Source organism: Bombus fervidus, chromosome 17 (assembly GCF_041682495.2).
Source record: "Bombus fervidus isolate BK054 chromosome 17, iyBomFerv1, whole genome shotgun sequence".
NCBI lineage: Eukaryota > Metazoa > Arthropoda > Insecta > Hymenoptera > Apidae > Bombus > Bombus fervidus.
In genome coordinates, this window is record NC_091533.1 from 6,069,729 (window position 1) to 6,092,296 (window position 22,568).

The 22,568-nt window shown below is 39.4% G+C and overlaps 2 protein-coding genes and 1 long non-coding RNA gene across 3 annotated transcripts in view; 2 read left to right on the forward strand and 1 right to left on the reverse strand.

Moving 5' to 3' along the window:
• Positions 1-1,235: 1,235 nt before the first annotated feature.
• On the forward strand, positions 1,236-2,034 carry LOC139996085 (uncharacterized). The gene is made up of 2 exons (XR_011802129.1): positions 1,236-1,507; positions 1,609-2,034. It is a non-coding gene; the product is annotated as an uncharacterized lncRNA (long non-coding RNA).
• A 198-nt stretch (positions 2,035-2,232) lies between these two features.
• LOC139996078 (uncharacterized) lies at positions 2,233-5,074 on the reverse strand. The gene is made up of 3 exons (XM_072020147.1): positions 4,859-5,074; positions 4,329-4,538; positions 2,233-3,865 (listed from the first exon to the last, which is right to left on the reverse strand). Exons 1-3 carry the CDS (start codon positions 4,910-4,912, stop codon positions 2,999-3,001), a joined length of 1,131 nt encoding a protein of 376 aa, XP_071876248.1. The 5' UTR covers positions 4,913-5,074; the 3' UTR covers positions 2,233-2,998.
• A 5,840-nt stretch (positions 5,075-10,914) lies between these two features.
• The window catches only part of Ush (Zinc finger protein ush), a 198,239-nt gene continuing 186,585 nt past the window's right edge, over positions 10,915-22,568 (forward strand). Inside the window, exon 1 of the mRNA XM_072020143.1 lies at positions 10,915-11,412. Coding sequence (XP_071876244.1) covers positions 11,373-11,412 — 40 coding nt within the window. The 5' untranslated portion in view covers positions 10,915-11,372. The remainder of the gene's footprint in view (positions 11,413-22,568) is intronic.

Here is a 22,568-nt window from a genome sequence, read left to right on the forward strand (position 1 = left end):
AAATTTCTAATGTACTAGAAATAAAATAAAAATCTACATATAAATATTTTATATGATTATAATTTCACGAAGGCACAACAAATATAGGAATGCATTTAGATTTGAGATCCTATACAAAAAAAAAAAAAAAAAAAAATAAATCTAATGAAAGTAATTATCTTTTGCTATTTACATACATCATACATTTCCCTGATTGAAAAAAGGAACTTCAAGAACACAAGAATACAATTTATTATGTAACAACATTGTCCCTTTTGTAATAAAATTATTAAAATAATAAGTCTATACATTTTGATATGCAAATAATTCTTTATTATTATTAGATTACTATTTCGGTAAAGTTAACAAAAGAAGAAATAAAAAAATAGAAACACGTGTTACGGTTTTAATAACAAAAAGAAATTTTAATAAAAACGAGCAAGGGTAATCCAGAGGACATTTTACGTCATCTACCGGTCCCACACCTGTTTGTGACATTTACAATATTAAAAGAACTCAAGTCCTTGGCTGATGCAAGAAACCACAACGTTTCGTGAGAAGCCATTAATGAGGATCATGTCTTTAAATTGACCTGTATAACTTAGTTCGCGCTAGTTTGCCAAGAATATAAACAAAAGCTTAAAAAACTTGTTACGATTCTTTTCTTGAATATTTCTTTAGTCCCTTACATTTTTAAGGATTATTTTAATGATAACATTTTAATGATAAAAGAAAGCGCTAATAAAATATATATACCATTACTAACAATACGCAAAGAAAGAAAATTAACCCACACATACATATGTATCTGCATAAATTTTTGGTCAAATAATACTGAATTGAAGCTATTACATATATTGCAGTAATTTCGTTCAGAGCCTATTCAATAGTATTGGAAAAATTTAGTTTTATAATACAGAAATCATTAAGCGCAGAAATATTCGAAAGTGTATTCATATTTGCTACAAAACACGTATTTTGGGCAATACAGTTTTTCCACAAATACATACAATTGATAAAAAATCTTATCTCAATCGATGACCTTGCGAATTATGTTTGACGCTAACATGATTTTTTTACGCGTATAAAGAATGTGATAATGCTTACAATGGAACTTTTCTACTTTCTCTGCGTGGATTACTTTTTTTTATTAACAATATACATAAAAAATAATATGAGTATAATAAAAATAGTATGTATAATACACATAATAAAGTATGTATATTCTCATACAGTAAATACATATACAAGGCACATTCGTATATTATATTATTGAAAAACAGAAATATTTGTGAGTTTAATTTGTACATTAAAAACTGTATAAAATTTATGTACTCTTAGAAAAGCAATTTTTTCATGTGATCTTGGTATTTGAAAAAGTATCGTCTAATTTAAATTTGAATGCAATCTTAGTGAATTTTAACCAACGAGGATAATATCCTACACACGTATCTGAACACAACCTAGCTTTCTGTATGATGCGTGATGGAAACTTTTCACTTTGATATGATTTGCTGAATGCGTTGCTGTATGTATATTCTAATGTTCTAACATTCTATGTAATTTATATTTCATACTTAAGAGGTATTCTTAATCAAAATATAATTGAAATGTATTTATATTTTTCAGATTAAAAGTTGAATGAACGAATTCACATAATACCTATAAATAATGGTCGAATATTTAAACAACTAATGATATCACATTCTATTACTTCATTTATTTAAAATTCAATGTGAACACAGTTGTTAACGATTAAGTTTTATGATATGTTCGAAATTTAAAAATAACTAAGGGCTCGAAATAGTGTATAATAATTAATGATTATTAGTCATGTTCTATTACGGCATGTAGTGCAAACACAACAGATACTGCACTAGCAATTTTTTCTCTTTCATTAGTCATCTTGATCTATGATCTTTTATTTATGTATATTGGTCTTACTTTCTTATGAAGTTGAGAAATTAAAGATTTACTATCAAGTTTTCGCTTATTAATATTGTATTGCATTATGTTAATCTATAAAAAATATAACAAGGATCATTTTTGTCAAAATTAGTAATTATATTTAATTAAGTAATTTATAAAACACTTCACTTACTAAAGTTGATCAAGCGAGAATCTCTAATTATAAGAATTACATAAAATTGATTAAGATACTTTTGTAAATCGATAATGTATATATAGTTAGATGTCTGAGGATACAGGAAGGACAGTGTAAGGTGTACTAAGTCTCGTGTATATTAACGATACTTTTATATGAAAGTATATAAGTTGTTTAATTAATTTCTGCTTCTGTAGAAAAAATTTTAAAACTTATTTTTATACATAATATTAAAGTCTTACTTCGTCTAGTATATCACTTAACTGGACGAGTTATATGTATATACATATATACACATAGATAGATATGACCTTAATTAATATATATATATGTATAACTAGTTGAAGATAATGAAAATAGCATAATCCTTAACATTTTTGCATAGCCGTTATGTATATAATTGATAAAAACTGTCTTTACATTTTTAAATAAATATTCTTTCTCGGTCAACGCGCTTATGCATCACAGATCACAGTCACACTTAGGTACTTGGTTCACGGACGGCAAAGAAAGCCTCATTTTATGACTTATCACCACTCCTTGTGCCTTCAAGTTCTTTCCTTTTAAGTACGCTTTTATTAATTCAATTTACACGATCACACTGTGGCACACATCGGAAAAGATATATAGGGGCGTACTCGTATTCTTGCAATTTTCAGATTTCAAAGTCGATATGTTCCCCGCCAATTTTATTGTTTGATCGTGGACTTACGAAAATCTTCCTGGGATAAATTTTTTCACAGAGAATATCTATTGTTATCGTAAAATATTGCCTTCGATTATCCATCAAAAGACAATCTTAATATTCTCATGATGCTGGAATGGTCTTTAATTCTGCGATAATTAAAGCTCGATTCACTGCTTTAAATACAGGTTTAAATATTAAGTGATACCAGGTCACTGTTCTCGTATTTTTCAAACTGTTAATTGCGGTGCAATTATTTGTTGAGTCGATTGTGTTATACGTGGTGCTATAACCGGAAGTAGGCTTACTCTTAAAGGTGTGGATGTCATTTGCGTAACAGAAGGTTGAGCGCCGGAGACACTCGCGGATGAAGACCTATCTCTGGTATGCCGTTTAACGTGTTTCGCCAGATGGTCGCTTCTCATAAATCTTCTCTGACAAACAGTACAAACAAATTTCTTTTCTCCAGTATGCGTTCGCTTATGCCGTGAAAGTTCGTCGCTTCTTGAAAATCGTCTGCTACAGTCTTCGTAGGGACATGAGAATGGTCGTTCTCCTGTATGGGTTCGTGTATGGGCTTTCAAATGAGATGACTTAAAATAATTTTTGCCACAACCTGGATGTTCACATTCGTAAACACGACGTCGTGCAGTTGACTCTGGTGTAGTTACACTTGATGCTGTTGTAGTTGTAGGCGCAGTTACTAATAAAAGAGGAGCTCGTGGAAGAACCAAAGGTGATCCTAAAAGTCCGGTTACCATAATCGGCGCAGGTTTTGGTGCTAGAGGATGTAATTTTGGTTGTACAGTCTCGCGGTCCGTATTTTTATTATTTACAATAATCTCTTCTTTCCGCAAACTCATTTTAAATTTGAGACTCTTCAGTATGTTCTCCGGCTCCGTTGTACTTTGCCGCGTAGTCGATTCGGACTGTGAACTGGAGATATGCTGTGGATCATGTGGAACTGATTGTGAGCATGTCGTGGTAATCTTTGGTATCAAGTTGGCAGGACTGTAGGTACCATCTCGATTGGCACGCATTATCACCGAAACACGGGCTGGTTCTGGACTTGGTGGTGGCGTACCGTCTAAGAGTAACTATTTAAAAAAATACAAATTTGTAACAATTCATTCTTTTCTTTAGATATTCAGATTAACAAAAATTTGTTAGATAGATCGAAAAAAATATTGTATTTATATTATTATGTAGAAAAAAATTAAAAAGAAGTGAAAATATAGCAAGCTCTTTTCATCATTCATTTAAGAGACATCTATATATTTTGGAAAATACAGATTCAAATGTTACTTTGCAAAGACTACCATCAGAAGGTATAAACCATTTGCTCGAAGGATAAGCATCAGAAATGGTGTACGAGTGAACGCACGCAATGTGCACGCAATAAATGGGGTCATCTTGCAAAACAACTCTATAAAGCATGCGCGCATGCGTCTATGTACATTGGAGTGGTCTGCCGATCGGGTAGAAAAAATCAAAAAAAGGTAGTTTTGCAATGAAGATGCATACTGAGAAGGCTATTAGTATCGATAACATAATACTCACTTTTGCCAATTCACATTGTTCCACGCATCGCCTTTTTCGGAAAGGTTCATCTTCTTCCGAATCAGAAGGTTGTGGAGTTGGAGGTAAACCAGGCCGTGCATTTCCGTCATCGTTTCTCTTCACGTTTATATCAGCAGCCTTCGTTTTCTGTAGAAGTTTATCTCCCAAAAGTGCTGCAACGCTGAACGAAGACTGAATCGTTGGTTCAATCTGGAAAGAAAAGATAATTTTTTAATTAAGCAATAAGTAATGAATTCAATTATAAGAACTACATCAGAGAAATATAAACTAGAAGAACTATAAACAGAAAATCTACAAAATCTTTAAAAAATGTACGAAGCAAAGAAAAATACGAGAGAAAGGAAAAAATTAGTAGAAATGATATGAAATAAGAATAGAAATGAAGACATATTGTGATGTAAAATGAATTACGTGAAACAGGGCTAGGTTGCCGTTTCCAGCTGCGTTCATATTTCGCGGGCAGCTAGTCTGTCTACAGTGGCGGTACTTTTAATTCAACGTTCACTTACGTGTTTGAATTGGGGTGAGGCCGGTGGTGAAAGAGGTGTTTGATTAGCATCCATTTTTTAGAGAAAATGTGGCGTGAGTATGTTCTACGTTAAAGAGGCTCGCCCGTTGATGGGAAAACGCGGTCTCACGTATACCGTATTTCGAGCGAAAAAAGGTTAAGGGACGTAACCGTTGAACGTCTGGTAATGCAATGAAGCTTTCTCAGGTCGGTTGGCTCGACACGCCGTGCTAGTTGTGTGTGTGATCATGCGGCGCGCTTCGCTCGAACCAATGGCGTGGAGGGGCTCGCCGTAGTTGACCAATCAGCGGAGTACTATCAGCCGACGACCGCGTGATCACCAGCGTGCTGTTCACGTGCTCGCGGTCTGACTGAGGCCGTGATCATGACGTCAGTCTGCGTGGCGCGCTCGGTCGATACGTCATGGTATCGCTGCGCTCACCAAGCGTCATGCAACTTCAACCCTCCTACACCTCCTTTCGAAGTTATCTAACTCGCTCTTTCTATCTCTCCGCTTTTTCTCTTCCTGCGACTCTTCGTCGATGTAGTCTGGCCGCGACCGAACGTTCGCAAGCCACGGCGAGCCTCCGAATTGCCTTTTTGCCACACTTACTCTCCCCCCCCCCCCCTCTTTGCCCCGTTGTAACGTGAGAGTTTCTAAGCTCGCTGCATAAATATTTCCTTCTTATAAACAACCGCGTATGACGCTTCGATGATTTCATTTTTAATAGCTTTTCCGTATCCGGTTACCATTTTTGACCTTCTCGAAGATGTTTTGTTGTTAACAGATAAACAAGGAAAAATGTATTACGATTCTAGGAATGTCGTTTTCACCGTTCAGCATCCTTGTCATGTCACTCTCCCTCAACGTATCTAAAGTCTGCAACGATGCATCTGCAGCCGCTCTGATATTTATTGGTTTATTGCATCTGGATTTCTCTCAACTCATTCTTCGAGTATTTTTTGTATTTTGAAGGAACAATATACGTATGTATATACACGCGTGGTATATGGAGAGGGTTGAACAGAACAGGTAACTGAAAAATCTAGGAAAGCGAAGTTGTCGAGAGGTCGGATTTTAACGAGGAAGCATTCTGATGCAGTCTGCCGTTAAATATATCGGTCGCCTACTTTGCGACTGGTTAATTCGAATTCAGCTCGAACGGGTGCTGGTCTTTGACTCTTCTTTCCCTTCTCCTCTTCCATCATTCTCTTTATCCCGTTGTATTTTTCTGCAGCGACTTCTCTGCCGAACAAATTGGTCGGCTGGTTGATTGATCGAATGTCTGCATCGGCAGAAATTCGCAGCCGTATTTATTTAAAGCCAGATCGTTTAAAGACAGCTCATATAGGGAAAATGGAATAATTTTATCGTTCGCTGAATGTTATATTTAGCGAATATTCTTTTGTTCCTCTTTTTCATGATGTTTCGAATACAAACGTAGTAGAATTCGCCTTGAAGACCGTATATAGCACTATGCTGTATAATCGGTGCCATTCATAGATACAAGTATTTGTATTTTTAGCTTTTTACATGGAACGGTTGCGTCGAAAAAACTTCTGTCCTTTGATAAATCTGTTACTATGAACGCGTAGTGATTTTCCACGACGTCTCTCTTGGAAATGCGGAAATCTCCGTAAACCGAGACGATGTTCATATTGTGGCCCATATATCGCGGTTGCGCACTAAAATAAAATGGGGCCGTAAGAAGATAACAAATAGTTAACTTACAAACAACAACTTGACAACTGATGTTTATTGCGCGTCATTAATCTATTATATTGTATTTGGCTCCTTTCTACTTTTGAAATCTACGTGTTACGAGAATCATTATATTCTGTCTTTAAATATATACCTTCAAATTTCGTCTCATAGAAAATCGTAATATGGGCTAGTTAGATTATGAACATACAAAATATCTATCTATCATCATCTTTAATATAATTCACATAACATGACCTACTGAGACGCTAAGGAGGTTTAAATACGTAGATTATTAATTTATTTCAATTATAATGTGACCATATTTCACTTTGGCAAAGTAATGGTGTCGAATCCTGATCATCTATCATGTTTACGAAATGAAATTGACGAAATGAAATAAAAAGAATTCGAAAGATTTCGAAATTACGAATCTCCTTTTAAAACTTAACGCGTGAGTATTTTTTTCTTCTTTTAACAAATGAACGAGCTCGGATTACGAGTCCCTTGACGCAATTCTTTAAGAGGCTTTTTATTTAACTTCGTCTTAGTGGAATTCGTGACATTCAAATTATTCTGTATTCGAAGTCGAAGCCGTTGAAAGAAACAATCTATGTACGTCATAATCGGCTTTGAAAATAGAGCTGCCGTAGCAGCTTATTATTTAATCGTATTGGGTGTAGGGCACACATAATTGCGTATTTTTATTAATGCATATTCAATGCATATTGCAATGATTCGTTAAGAAGAGAATGACCTGCTGCATCGACTAGACGTCGAAACGTACAATATCGTTGAACGAATTCTTAGATTTTTGTCGGTTCGAAACAGGTGAAGGCGTAGAATCGTGAATCAGTTCCATGTGACCACGTTCTATGTGACTTTCTACGTATATCCATTGGTTCCTTATCGCTATTTTTTGAACAAGCTTCTTATCACGCAGCGAGCAATCGCATGGAATATTACTATGTAAATTCTTTTCCCTTAGTGTTCTTGTGTCTTTAGTAAATTTGATTTTATCGTTTGATATCTTCACTGTTCTCTGTGCATTATCGTTCTCGACTGCGCTCTGTATTGGTAAAACGATTAGAACACTCGATAGTCTCGCTCCATGCTTATTTACGTCGCCGTGAATAATCGACAACGGTTCCCATGAACGATCGGAAAATACGCGGTAAGATTAGAAGAATAACGAAGTGTAAATCACTTCAGTTGTTTCTTTCATAACGAAAGCCCTTATCAAAAAATTTAGTTAGTATTTCATCATTCCCTTATCAAGTATACGTATAGTGAACCGAACTATAAGTGTTATTCGTCGCTCTTAATAATTTTACAATCTTTAATTAACTTATATCGATTCTCGTGAGCAGCCACGCGTCCCGTCGATTTGACGAATGGCTACCAATGTTTACGATAGACAACAACGGAATCATTCGACGAACTCGTGATCGATGATCGTGTGTGCGTTTTCTGTTCATGCTTTATCGCTAGCTTCGTGTTAACTCTGCAAAAGTATCGCTGACATTGTTTTTAAAATAAATATCTAAGTCAGTAAGAGAACGTGACAGAGAAGCATCCGGTATGATTAACCGAAAGTTCGTAAAAATCGGGCCCCCAAGCATAAAGTGTATCTTGTATCGAACGAATTTCGTTCAAAACATTCGACCTGTATCTCCTCTATCTTACTTTCCCCGTAGAGGGCTTCAAGGCCGACCGCACGACCTTCCCCGATCTTCGTATTATATAGCGTGTCGTATTGTTTCGCAATTTTAATTAATAACATGACTAAAGTGATTGAACGTTGCACGTTACGCGCATTTTAAACGTGCACCGAACAAAGGAGGAAAGCACGTACAAAAATAACCACGGTGTTTAGTATGTGTCAAGAAAGACGCCAAAAAGAAATAAAGCTTAAGTAGGAAACTGGTTAAAGATACAAGGTTCGTGTTTTAAATATTAAATTTTAGAAATTTTTTTAATTCGAAATCTTAATCTTAAATATCAAATAGAAATTAAATTTTTATATCGCTACTGTAATATCACAGATTATTGTGACACGGATTATATCAAGGATTATAGTAGCGGCGCAATAATACTGGTATACAATTTATTTGACATGTATGAAATCTATCTATGAGTATACAAAATTAAAATTTTTATCAAACAATAAAATTGAACTATCAGACTTAATTGTTTTGTAATACGTAGTAAGGAAAAGTTGGTAAACTCGAGAATGTTTCCATAGAATCTCGATGTTTATCTATATACGAGTTATCAAGGTTCGAGATTCTTTGCTTGAAAATATGGAGGTAACGCTTTTCTTCGGTTTGCGTAAACACGAAGGCTCGCCTGCGGACGCGCGCATCCGTCGATTGAGTTCACTTAAGGGCGTGCTATTTCATCAGTGTTTTTGTTGCAGCAGTACTGTATGCTAAATTATTCAATAATTATTACTCGATACGATTACAAAACTATATTATGCTTATATAATTAGAATTACGCATTGATTGGAAATACGTATTTACTTTTGCGACTGTCTTACTGCGATGGTTCCTTTCTGTAACTATTTTTGTTTTTTAAATTTCCTGCGTTCGCCATTAGCCTTGCGGCGTCTTTTCCTTTGTCCGACCTTCAGACAGCACTTCGACAGAATTACAACTACATATCTCATCGTTTATACGTTACATTTGTAGTTTGTTGTTGTACAAATGCAATTGTTGACAATTTTGTCGTCTTATTTTTGGCGATGCCTCCGACTTAACCTTCAAATTCTTTCTTCTCTGTTCTTCGAAATCTTCCGTATTCGTTACAGTTGAAGTATAGAATTCCGTATTATGTTTAGATTGCGAATACTAATGCAATTTCATACTTTTATAAATATAAGCAAGGAAATATTATAGATACGTTTGAGCAATAAATGTTTACACCTCTAAATTTTCCATAAATGCATAAAAACCTGCGATTTATGTAAGTATAGCGTACAGTGTCTATTACTGCGTTCGGTTTGCTTTTTGCTTTATGTTATCCACGGGTTTGAAAGCATGGGGCGTGTCTGTTAAACAGGTCATAGCCCTTCATGGAAAGTAACGCGTATTCACAGCGACTCGTGGCCAAAAGTATGTTCGATAGAGGACAGTGTTCGTATTGTTGGCGGAGATGTGTTCGATATATCGCGAAGTTCGATTGCGAATGCATTTGGTACATCGTCTGAGTTCAGTCTCGTTGTACGACCGAAAATAGCACGTATCTTTCTTTCTCAGTAATAGAAGTGGGAATAATTGGTCTTTGACTTGTTTACATTCGAAGAAACGGTGCCACGTAAAAATTGGATCGGATTGAGGATACATACTTCTCATCCACGGCCGAAGAAGCAAATAAATATGGAGGATAAAAATGCCTTGAGTGGAAGTTTCAACCTTGGGAAATAAGCATCGACGATGATATCTTACCTGTAAAATAAAACTGTAAATATTTTACCTGTGAAATAAAAATTGAATTAATATATTTATATAGGATTAGGATAGAATTATATAGGAAAGCATGACAAATTAAAGAAATTAATTAAAACAAAATAATTTTCAACAACATGTATTTGTAGCTTGATACGAAAAGATGATATTATAATTTTAAATCATAACTATGAAATTCAAATTTTATTTATGCAATCTATATTTAATTCTAACTAACATTAAGATTCGTGTAAACGTATAAGCAGATAGTGCAAAATATATTTTTGTCGGTACACATGATGCCTCTGATGTCTACCGTTGCCAATTTAAAAAATTTCAGTTTGATTACCAGATGAGAATAACTACATTATATGTTAAAACTACACTATTTGGCCGTAGATGTCACTAGAGAACTTCTACCAAGTTACCAACCAATAGTTATAACTATTTTTCATCAAAAATTATTTGCTATTCATAAAGCAGGCTTTTTAAAATAAAAACCAAGATAGTTATCATCAATATTAACGTCAATAATCGATCATCACGTTTGAGATTGTATTTTGTTTATATTTATATAATATTTTGCATCAATCATTGAATTCCTTCTATAATTGAAAAAATGATATAGCTTATCTTAATTTTTATCACTTATTTTATCAGTATTTTTCGGAGATCTTTCGGATTCCTTTAATTTGAATTTCAGATAATCGATATCACGTACATCGACGCACTACCGCCATCTGATACACTCGACAAACATTCTCTGCCGGTAAACGCATCTTTAAAATTTCCCGCTTTCAAAAGCTGAACTCGAGTAATGGGCGGAGCTTCTCCCCTCGCCGATTCCCCTACTTAGTAGCACGTAGTCACGCTGCATTTTCAGGAGTGGGGGTTGTTTGGTATCGCGTTTGTTTAGTTGCTCGCTGACAGCGGCCGCGGTACGAGTACGTCGTGGTGCGTGTATACGTTTTTCATCGGCGTTTGTGCGTGAAAAACGCGAGAACCGATTGCGAACACGGGGTAAGAAGGAACCACAAGAGCGGGTTAAAAGAACAATCCGGAATCGACGAGGAAGTATCATTTATCAGAGACGTATATTGTCCGGTGATCGGAAAAATCGTATTTTTGTGCCTGTCGAAGTGTTCGTTGTTCGTTGCTTTTTTATCTCTTTGTCTCCCTGGCTTTGTCGTCTTACAAATCAACCTGTTTCGTCTACCCATAAATTTTCGTTTCGTGTGCTGTGTCACTTGTTATATGTCAACAACGTTACGACGATCTGGGACGACCGACCTTCGTCTTCTCGCGCGTACCTGCAACGATGTCAAGCATGTCGACGCTGATTTGGTGATGGCAGAACGCAGAGGATGTCACGCCGCAAGCAGAGCAATCCAAAACCACTGAAACGTGAGTCGTAACCGATATGTGATTCCTTCATTTCTCCCGTGACTCTGTCGCTTTCTTTCGTCTACGTTCCGCGTGTTCGTATTTCTCACGTAACGCATGTTAAATCGTGTTTGCAACCCGGAAAAACGGGTTTCTCGACGGCGTGCTTTTAAGCCGGCCACCACGTTGCTTGACAGGTGATTGGGCGTCTTTGCTTGTCAGACCACGTTTCCAGTCGGCGCTTACGTGCCATGCAAACTGTCTCGGTTGATTCGCGTCGGTTAGAATTCTTTCTCGGAGACAACAGTTCTTTCCGCCATTTTTTATCGGTTATATCTTTTCGAACGAGCTCGATACCGCGTAACGTGTCTAGCCAATCAGCGTTTTGTATCGTGATATCTTATTGGCGGGAACATACGTAGATAACTTCGAAGCTATTCGATCGAGATTTAACGTTACAGGGATATTGAATTATCTTTCTTTCGCAGAGAATCGATCATGTGCACGATCTTTTCTGTAATTTTTTTGTATCTGTTTCGTTCGATCGATTGGAATGTTAGGTTAGCTGGTATTGGGAGAGAACAGTTGTCATTCGACAGGTCGGTTGTTGTCAGCTGACCTTTCGAGCTCTCGCGGATCACGTGGTTGACCACACATGCAGCGTTCGAACCGCGTGCGTACGCCAATGTCATAGAAATCATTGCATTTCACATTTGTACGTTAATCAGAGAAAATGGTATAATACCGTTACAAATCATTGGAATTAATATTTTATTATATAACGCTGTGATACGTTGAAGTGTCAACGTGTATCGGAATGTATTAAAGTTAGGAAATATGTTTCGATAAATTTCTTATATCTACATATATACGTAGTAGATACGTATCTGTCACAAGCCATTATATATTAATTTTGTCGCCATTTTATTACAAGTAGATATTCAAATATTATCTTTGATGTATACTATTATATATGAGTTCATCGTTGGTAAATTTGTTTTCGGTCGTATTAACGTATTCTACTTATTGCGTCTTTACTTCGAAATGGTTTTGTATCGCTTTTCTGGAATTCTACGGCACGATTACTGTTTACGTTCTTACAGCAACACATTGAAACCTAGACATTACTATCGTCTATTGCGAAACAAACCGTATATTCTTCGTAAGAAGCAAAATTCTTATAAACTATAATTCTTAATTTTGGAAGACAACATTTTTCTTTATATATTCAACACTAATAGTTCTTTTATCACAGACACGTGTATACCAATAGAAGAAAAAGCACACTTCGTGTAGTCTACACAGTAAAAGTGCGATATAATTGTTTGATGTTAAAATTGATCGCTGACGCGTATAGCGAAATTCACTGTATGCATATGCAGACGCATTTCCATTCAAGTGAAATGGTAAAAACAAATAAGCGTATGAGATGGTTTTTTCATTTCACTAACAGACAGCATTAACTTTCTTACACGTACATCTATATTCAAACTATTCGCTAATATTTGTTTATCAAAGGTTTTTCATTCAAATACATTGCAGTTTTAAAAATCTTCCATTAGATCATAGTAATAAAACAAAAATTCTATAATTAAGGATTAAATACACACGTAACGATCCAATTAATATCTTAAACAATACACGAAATACAACGACAATCGTAACAAATTGCTTTTCTATAAAAAAGAAAAGGAATTCGCGTCCAAAGTATTCGAAAAAATGAAAAGTCTCTTCGTTATTTTTTCGTAAAGCTAATTTTCTATTTCTTCGCTCGCCATCCCCAATGTGCTTCCCAATGTCTCTTTTTGGCGAACTCTTACGCAATCAGGCGGATTCGCGACACTCGTGTACCTACAGCCACCAATTAAAGCTTCCACGACTCCGCAGGACCTTTGTCGATGGTATCGAGTTGGCAAAACGGGGATCGGTTGGGCCGCACGAATTCGTATCTCGGCGTATACGTATACGTTTCTGGATCTCGGCGTAAAACCGATCGAGGCCAGACGAGATCGCGGGTGCCGATTCCGACGGGATCCTTCGTCCCTCGCCGCCCTTGTGTCGCGGCTGGATCACGTGGCCCCCGCGATCACGAAAGTCGCCGGCCACTTTCACGTGGCCGCGACTCGTCGAACCGGGTGTTTCTCCTCTCCGCTCCTCTTTCCATCCTGTTCATCGCCACGCCGCACACAGTGTGTTAAAACGGTTGTCTCGCCGGGAAGACTCATAATTCTTATTACTTTCTATCCTTTAATATTTTTGCTCCTTCTAAGTTTCTAAATACTTAAGGATCAGCTGTAAAAGTATCATTTAGCGATCCATGTTTTTTTCCTTTGTAAAAGACAATATTTTATGTAAATTGGTGCGTTTAAACGGTTGTCACAGCGGGCAAGTTCACAATTCTTGTCGTTTCCTATTATCTTACTCTTTTGCCTTTTTCAAAGTTTCTAAGTTCTCGAGGACTTTTAATCGAAGATTACACAGGAAAACTATTCTCTTCTACGGGAAGAGAACAGGATGTGATTCGATCGCAGGTTTATCGTTGCTAGTAATAATAGACAGGAATAATGCTGGATATTGATAAGAGTCACTGTAACTCGAGCAGTTAATTACCAAAGGGTTCCTAGTCTGCAGAGTATTCTCAATGATTGTTTCGTAGTTGGACAACCGTTTTAACACGCGGTTACACGACGAGATCGCGTTTGTTATTCTTAACGCTGTCTGTTGACTGTCGCGCAATGTTTTCAACGAGATCTCCTTCAGGTCACGAGTGTGGTATACATTATTCCGATCAAATGCTTTCTTATGCCACCACAATTAGAAAAGGAATCAAATGGTACCGAAAACTTGGCATTCAACTCCTTCTGGGAATTTCTGTTGCAAACGCTTCGACGGTTTACAAAATTGCAACAAGTAAGGATGTAAATATTAGAATATTTCGAGAATTATTAGCTGCAAAATTATTAGGGTCGTCTGAAAATACAAAAAATCCTTGTCTTCGACGGAGTCAGCATAATATCGTCGTTCGGAAAAATAATTCCGGAAGAAGCATTAGACGAGCATACAAACTATGTTATGCGGATAAAAGAACGGACTGATCAAAGATACGAGAGAATTTAAAGAAAGCAACAACTTATTGTCCAAATTATCCCGACCAACCTCAGCTTTGTATAGAATGCTTTAAAGTTTTACATTCTAAATAATTTTCTTAATAAACCATTTTCGTATTACTTTTATAAAGCAATTCAATAGTTTTATTACTTCCTATGAAAAATTTTTTCAAATACCTACGACGATCTTTCGCAAATTGTCAAATAGGAGAAACTTTGGCCCTAGGAGAAACTTTGCTGTCATCCGAACATGGGTGACGCAGCAGTCAACGTGTTAAAACGTCGTCTCTCGTCTCCGATCGTTCGCATCCTTCTCCTTTTCTTTCTCTTCCCCTTTTGTAATTTTCGTGGAAGTTTCTAAAAGATGTTCGACCGCTTTTTTGTCACCTGGACGTTAATGTCCCTGTAATTATTGCGTGGCACGTTGAGCCACGCGCGTGACTGCTAATTGGGAACAACGGTAATTGAGTTAATAACGAGCGATCGTGAAACGAGCAGGCCTTTCTTGGTTCACTCGCTGCTTCTGCGCGGGTTCTTCGGGGTAACTTCGGCTTCGAATGCTTTGGTTGAACAGTTCGGATGAAAAATTGCTAAGAATCGGACGAAAAAGGTGACCACCTATTGTCCAGATTATATCGATGAGCCATATTTATGTTTGAAGTGTTTTAACACAGTGCACCGTTGGATGCGATATTTCTTCTCATTTTTTTTTTATCGATGTTCTAATAAAAATGTTTAATCGTTCAGTGGAGCACTTTTTATTTCAAAGTATCTTCTATTTATCGGTTATATTCAAAATGCCCTAACTGCCAATTTTCATTCAATTTTTACAATTGTAAGAAGTCGAAGCGCTTCGGTCACCAATGACCACCATGGCGTCACAGGAGAAACCGTGTGGCCGGTGATATGTGACCAACGTGGTGGTCAAAGTGATACGCGAGGAAAGATGGATACGCGACGGGAGATCGGTAATTCGAAGAATAGGAGTGGAACAATAGATGTTCGAAATTTTTGCGTGGGAAGTTTCTACGCTTTTTGTATTTTTAATTTAACCGTTTCGACCGACGTTTCGTACTTCTAAAGCAACTTCGTACTTTTATAACGTTTATAAGAGTATTTAGAAAATTTTACGAGCTTAAGATTAGTATCTTATTACCGTCTTAATTAGCGGCACGAGATCCAAGACAGGCGATCTAGATGCATAGTCAGTCGGCTGCTATTTCTACGAAAAAGAGCGAACGCTGTTTCCAATAAATAATTTTTTATACTAGCGTTTGAATAGTTTCGTATTTACAGAACGATTCTTCGCGAAATTGTTCAAATTTCCTGGCTTTTCGTCGGCCGCGTTCGTACGTGCCTGAAATTCGCGACGGTGCAACGCGATCGCTTTAAAGATTAACCTATCTGCCGCTTATCGTCGCGGAGGACTTTAAAATACGCGCGTCGGCCGGTTGCGCAACTAAAGTTCGCCGATTTCGGAAAGGACGCGCGCGATTAAACGCTTATACGGCGAGATACGTCCTTCGCGGAAGAGGCACGGTCCTCGTGCTCGATAACCAACGCGATAGATTAAAAATAATTGACGTCACCAGCCGATTTTTCTTATCTCTTCGTATCCAGCAAACGCGTACGAACGTTTTTCTTTTCGGTTTCTTCGTCCGCATAATTCCCTCTTTACCTTGAATACACGTGAAAAATTTGTCGTTGCAAGAGTCAGTTTTATCATCGGGATATCTCGCAAGCAGCATAGAGAAAATTGTTTTACCTTTTTGGATATCGGTGCGTCATCGCCGACTCGTTATTACCGGTTCCTGGTTGCAGCGACTCTTTCCGTCTGCGAACTAAGAATTCGCCTCGATCGCCGAGGGATCGGCGAATCGTTGGTTTCTTGCTTCTCTTGCATTTGCTGTATGGAATATACGATTAAACTAAGATTTAACGGAATTTTAATTGAGAACAACGGTTATTGAATTTTCTATCGGTAACGCGAACCGATTACACGGTAAATTGTAGTAGGAATTAGGAATTCGTCGATGGAAAGTTAATTGGAGAAATATTTGTCGCGAGCTATCGCGTGTACTAGGAGCTACTCGATGATGTACATTGGTAAGCTTCGAATAAAACGAGTAGATGCAACATACGATAATGTAGTATCGCGGACGAAAGGCCTAAGAGATAAACAAACGGAACATGTGCGTGGTGGGGCTAAGACAAAAGACAAGGGCGTGCTAAGGGACAAAAATAAATTAACAGTTATTGCGAGTTGAGAAGTCGGAGAGTGCGAATTGCGTTGTCGAGAGAGTAGCGTCACACGCTCAAGAAGGCCATCCGCTCGGAAACTGTAACAGGATAAGCTAGACATCCTGCATACCATAGGCATCGAAACAATAACCAAATAGTAACGGAATAGGCGTCTCTGAGATACACCAGACGACAATCCCTCCAGAGGGACTAAAACCTCAGTATAAAAACTCCAAAGTAAGCGCTCGCCCCAGTCTCTTGTAACGCTTTGAACCGTCACTCTGTTGGATTTGCATAATAAATTCTATTATCGTGTACAAAGTTCAATTTCTTCGCCTTATTCGCGAAACGTTCGAACTGCGACGCGAGGAGATCACCGGCGATCTATCGGTTTCGTGATTTCTTGTGCCTCCTACGTGACACTAGCGTTGTCGAGAGAGCGTTGGATTCGTGGCGACGAGAGTTGCAAATCAACTATCTAGTCGCCTTAATTATAATACGTTATTGTGATTAGTTCACATTAAACAACCATCGTTTCCTGTGTAAGCAACATCAGTTTAATTCACTTATTGTAAATAAACTAATTGTAGTATAAGATACTGTAACGATACATCTTTTATATTTCCACTTATCCGCAAGTTTCTGAACAGATTGTCTACCTGACTAGAATAATCACCATACCAATTACGGGATTTTTCAAATACGCGATTTTATACTTTTTCTACGAAGAACGAAACAGACGTTGATAGTACAAGGGACAGTCGTACGAGAAATATATCGAATTCTGAATCGAATCGTGCGAAGGTAATAAATGTTAGCGTGAAAATTATTTCTCACTCTCAGCCTTCGCTTCCGTTGAATCTGCTTTACACCGCGAGGCGTGAACAGGTCGAAACGCTATCACCTGCCTTCCTTAATATCTCGATTATTTTTCGTTGAAAAAGCAACGTCGCGAGATATCGAATCCTCTTCGTGGCAAGGTACAGGAGAAGGCTGGATCTCCGCTTGTATCGCGGCGGTAATCGACGATGCCAGGGATAAAAGGCACCCCGCGGAGAAGCAGCAATCACCCCCCGTCGAGCGTAGCCGTCAAATTAATAACCAATGATTTTATACGATGTTTTATTGAATCGTGTTGCCCGTAAGTAATATCTGCGCGCAGCATCGGCTCGTTTCGTCTGGACACGGGGGTTAAAACCATTCTGGGGAGGATCGTTTCGTACGGTTCGATTGTCGCGTTCTCCAAGTTCCTGCTGTAATCGTCGTCGAAGCGTTAAATATCGAATCCTTCACTTATTAATCCTTTTCAGCAGATCGTGCTGTTGTCTCTTCTCGATGGTGATATTCATCTTTCAACGTTTCCTTCGCCTCGTTTTCTTTACCGAGTACACGGCCTTTCCGTCTGTGTATCTTCGTGCTATTGGGATTTGTTGAATCCGCTTATCGGTTTGCCTTGCTACTGTGTTTCGTATTTTTGCAGATTTCGTCCAAGCTTTGTCAAAGATCGTTATACGTTAAAATAAAATATGCTATGTTAGATGCAAGGTAGTAGTTTGTATACAAAATTCAACTGTATCTATTTTGTACAATTTTCACTGGCAAATAAAAAACTGTTAAAACAAACAGAGTTATGCGCAGTGATAATGAGAAAAGGGAGGCTACGTACGAGAAACGTTAAGAACGAAATCACAAGAAAGTTTGTAAGATCCGAGGCGATTCAAGATCCTAATGTATCGCTTAAATGTTAAATGGTGGGAGTATTTGAAAATATCCGAAGAGAAGATAGAAATAAGCGAAAGATACGAGCGTAACGATCGGATACCACCTGCCACCGTGTTCCGTACGATTTATATAAAGACAGCTTGTGCGGAGGAGAAAGAAAAAAGGAGAGAGAGAGAGAGAGAGAGCGGTCGAACGCGGAACGGTTAATTACGTTTCTCGGAATCGGTTATAGCCAGGGCAGGAAAGGAATTCAATTGGCCGGGTGAAGATTCCCGAAATCTCGTGCTCGAATCTATCGGTTACAAAGGGGCACGCTTCCCTCCCTGACCGGATCCTGAAGGAAGGCACAAAAGCGAAGTCGCAAATTCCGTCGTGGCCGGTTACCCGCGAACAGTCGTTGCGGCTATCAGTGTCGATCGGCCGCTGGTGTGTGCAATGAGCGGGTGACGTGAAAGGGAAGAGGAAGAAGAACTAGAGGAAGCAAACGGCGAAGACGAAAGACGGAGAAGCAAGAAGAACGTTGTACACGTACGTATACGTTTGTCCGTACGTACGTGTGGATACGTGGATGGCAGGAAAGCAAGGGAAAGAAGAAGAAGAAGAAGAAGACGAGAAAAGGCGAACGAAGAAGCAAGAAGGAAGAAGAAAGAGACAAGAAGAAGCAAAGAGAAGAGGAAGGTCCATCAGCGTCCCTTATCTTCCTCGCCTGGGTCCCTTATTCCGCGCAAACGCATGAATCCACAACCGCCGCAAATGTCTCTCCCCTTGTGTTCTCTATCCCTCTTGTTTTCCCCTGTTCGCCAACTTGTTCCACCTCGTCGAGTCTCTCCTCGCCATCGGTCCACCTTCTTTTTCCTTCTCCCTCCCCTCGTGTCTTCTTCTTCGCGAAGAAACGCACGAGAGACAACTATCGCGGCGTTGATCTCGTCTAGTTAGCCCTTCTCTTCTCTCGATCCTCCTCCGTTCAACCCACCTTCTCTGTTCATCACCCTTTTCCTTTTCTCTATCTCGTTCTCCCTCCCCCTCGTTTTATCTTCCTTTTACCATAGTCACGTCTGTTCCTCTTTCACTCGCGTTTCTTCTTCCTTCTCTTCTCCCCTTCTTCCTCCTCGTCTTCTTGCTCCGTTGGTATATACGTTCGTCGTCGATCGGCGCGCGGCGCGGGTTCGGTTGCTCGCAAGGATAGAAGAAGAAGAGGAAGAAGGCCGTGTGTGTACTCGTTTCGTGCGCCCTGCATCGTCCTTCCTGCCTTAACCGCGGCGCGAGAGGAACCGATACAGGCGTTCTCTCGACTCAGCTCATAAATACAGCGGAGGAAGAGGCGGCTGCTGGAGGCTGTGCGGCACCAGAGAGACACCAGGGGAGGAAGGACGAAGGGCGAGCCTACAAATTGCTACACCGCATTGTGGTGTCACTCCAGCCTGTTACGACACGGCCCTGGCATCGTTGGAATGGTGTCTGCGAGTTCTCCTCTTCTCTCCCTTATCCCGTCCGCGTGTGTTAGGCCTCCTTCCCGAGCCTTCCTTCCGCTGGCCCTCTCCGCTACGGTGTCAACCAGCCTTCGTACCAGCTTTACACGCGTGTAAACGCGGCTTTACGCCGATAACCGCGATGTACCTTCCGATGCTGGACACACACAACTGGCCTCTTTTTCCTTTTGCCTTGATTTCTCCTTTATCTCTTCCTCTCTTTCGTTTTTCCTGTCCCACCTTTCTCCTCTTTTCGCTCTTTCCTCTTCTCTCTCCCTCCCGCCCTCTTCTTTTCATCGTTGTATTCAAGCCTCGTGACCGGGCGCGTTTGTTCCGAGAATTTTTTGATAGTCTACCCTCGATAAGGTTTAATAGATTCGTGGTGGGAACATGCTTGATGCGGCCGACATGTGTTTCGTGTTAAGTGAAGAGCTCGCGTCGAGCCTCTCTCCGTCTTTCTTCTCTCCTCTACTGTTTTCGGGGGTTAGCCGTTAAATTAGGAATGTAACGCGGAACGTGCAACCATTTAACAATCCCCGAGAGAATTTACGATTCTTAATTTCTTCTTCTTTATACGCTCGTATCTCACGAATTCAGGTTGCAACACTACGGCCAATATAATTGAATTTGGCTGGCGTAACTCGCACTCAACACGGGATACGAAAACAGCGGGCAGAATCACGAGCAGGAACATCTGTTTGAAAAGCGTTTAAACTACTCGGAGCAGGAGGTCGTGTATCGTGTTCGAAACGAAATCGAGTCGATAAGCCGTGACGTGATCGCAAATGCGGATATGATTTCGCGAAAGTGCTCGGTATTGGGAATGGGTGAAACACAACCAGCTCCAAAAATGGCACAACGTGTGTTCGTATGCAACGGTTACACGTACACAGAGAGAAAGAGAGAGAGAGAGAGAGAGAGAGAGCCGCAAAAAGGCCTTTGCGAATCGCGAGAGGCACGATCGAGATATCGTATCGGTCTGGCATTCCGAGTGAATATTAGCGTAATGAGCTGATAGCCAGTGATAGGAGATTTCAACCTGGCGATCGTCACGTTCGTACGATCCGCCGATCAAAAGCATCGCGACGACTAATCGACAGTGTGCCGTCGACGTACGCGCGTGGATATGAATAATCTCGGTCGCGGCTTCAAACAATACAACGAAACCCCCACCGTGTGGTATCTCTGTCGTTTTGCGTTCGCGAGCGAACCATATCGCTCGAGTTCTTTTGTCGCGATCGTGGTAGCCTCGTTGAAAAATCTGATCATCTACCACGGTCCCGTTCTAATTACGCGAATCGTTGCTCTGCGATCTACGGGATCTTTCGGGACCGGCATTGTTCGGCCTTTAATCGCGTACTGGCTCACTGGTTCGTGTACGTTCTTTTTATCGCGAAGATCGGGCGATCGTTTAAGTATCGATGATTTCGCTAATAGCGATTTTTTATTTCTAATTTATTTGGCTGCGTGATCGCAAGGTCTCTTTACTCTTTAAGATGCTACTCGTAACAAACAATGGCTCGTTATCATATTTTATTGCAAGATTCGTCATCTTCATACTGTGGCGTTTTTTCGTTGTTCGCGTGTAATGTAACGGGTGAAAGTGGAGGATAGAAAAGATTCGCTGGAATCGAGTAACAGTAAATTCGAAACGAGACTTTCGAAGATCAAATCACCCACTTATAAAATATACGAATGATATAATTCCAGTAATTTGTATCATTTTCAGAAAGACATAATTCTATTTCAGATATATCGCGTGTCTATTATACGCGTATATCGTACGATATAATTCTATCGATGTATGTCGTTATCGGAAAGCCACAAATCTATTTCTCAATATCCTCGCGTCTCTCTCACAAATTCTTCGTTTCTTATTGTCAGTGGACAAGGGAGATAGATGGAGCTTCGTTTTATTCCACGTCGCGTGTATATAGCAAAGTTCGCGTAGCATTCCAGTAGACGCGGTTCCCTGTCCTATTACCGTTGTCTCTGGCCTCCTGGCGGCGGTTTTAGGGCCCCGATACCAGGCAGATTAGCCTCGCTACGAAGCGTCTGCGTTTTCTCAAGTCTCGAGATAAAGCGGACAGTCAGGAGCAAGGGTAGCTGGTGCCCGGCTCGTCTCTCGCCTCTGATCACGATACACGCTCGTCCACTCGCTTCTGTGTCTGTGTCCACATTGACGTACGAGACCTAATACGGGTAACACTTGTCTCGTTGAAACTTGTATTTGCGTAGTAATTGTCCGCTGCAAAAACTGTCTCCTCGTCGCCTCCATTTCAGAGCCAAGTATAAACCCGGAGGATCGTCTTTAACCAAAGACTCTAACCATCTGCCACAGTCAGTTCGTCAATTTTTTTTCTCTCGAATGACAAATTAGTCGAAAGACGGGCGATGGTCCATTTTCTTGTCTCAAGGTGAAAGCTTAAGATGGTAATTAGTCTGCCAAAGATAATAACTCGTCCGACAATTAACGATTTTTAGGTCATCGGTACTCTTGACCATCCTCTGCATCGATCGTACGTACGTACGTCGAGTGGTATTCTTAATTAAAATTATTGTTCGCTATTTAAACGAACAAAAGAGGCTCCGAGTAGAAGCATTAAAGTATACTGTTTTTGGTGGCATGCGAGAGAGG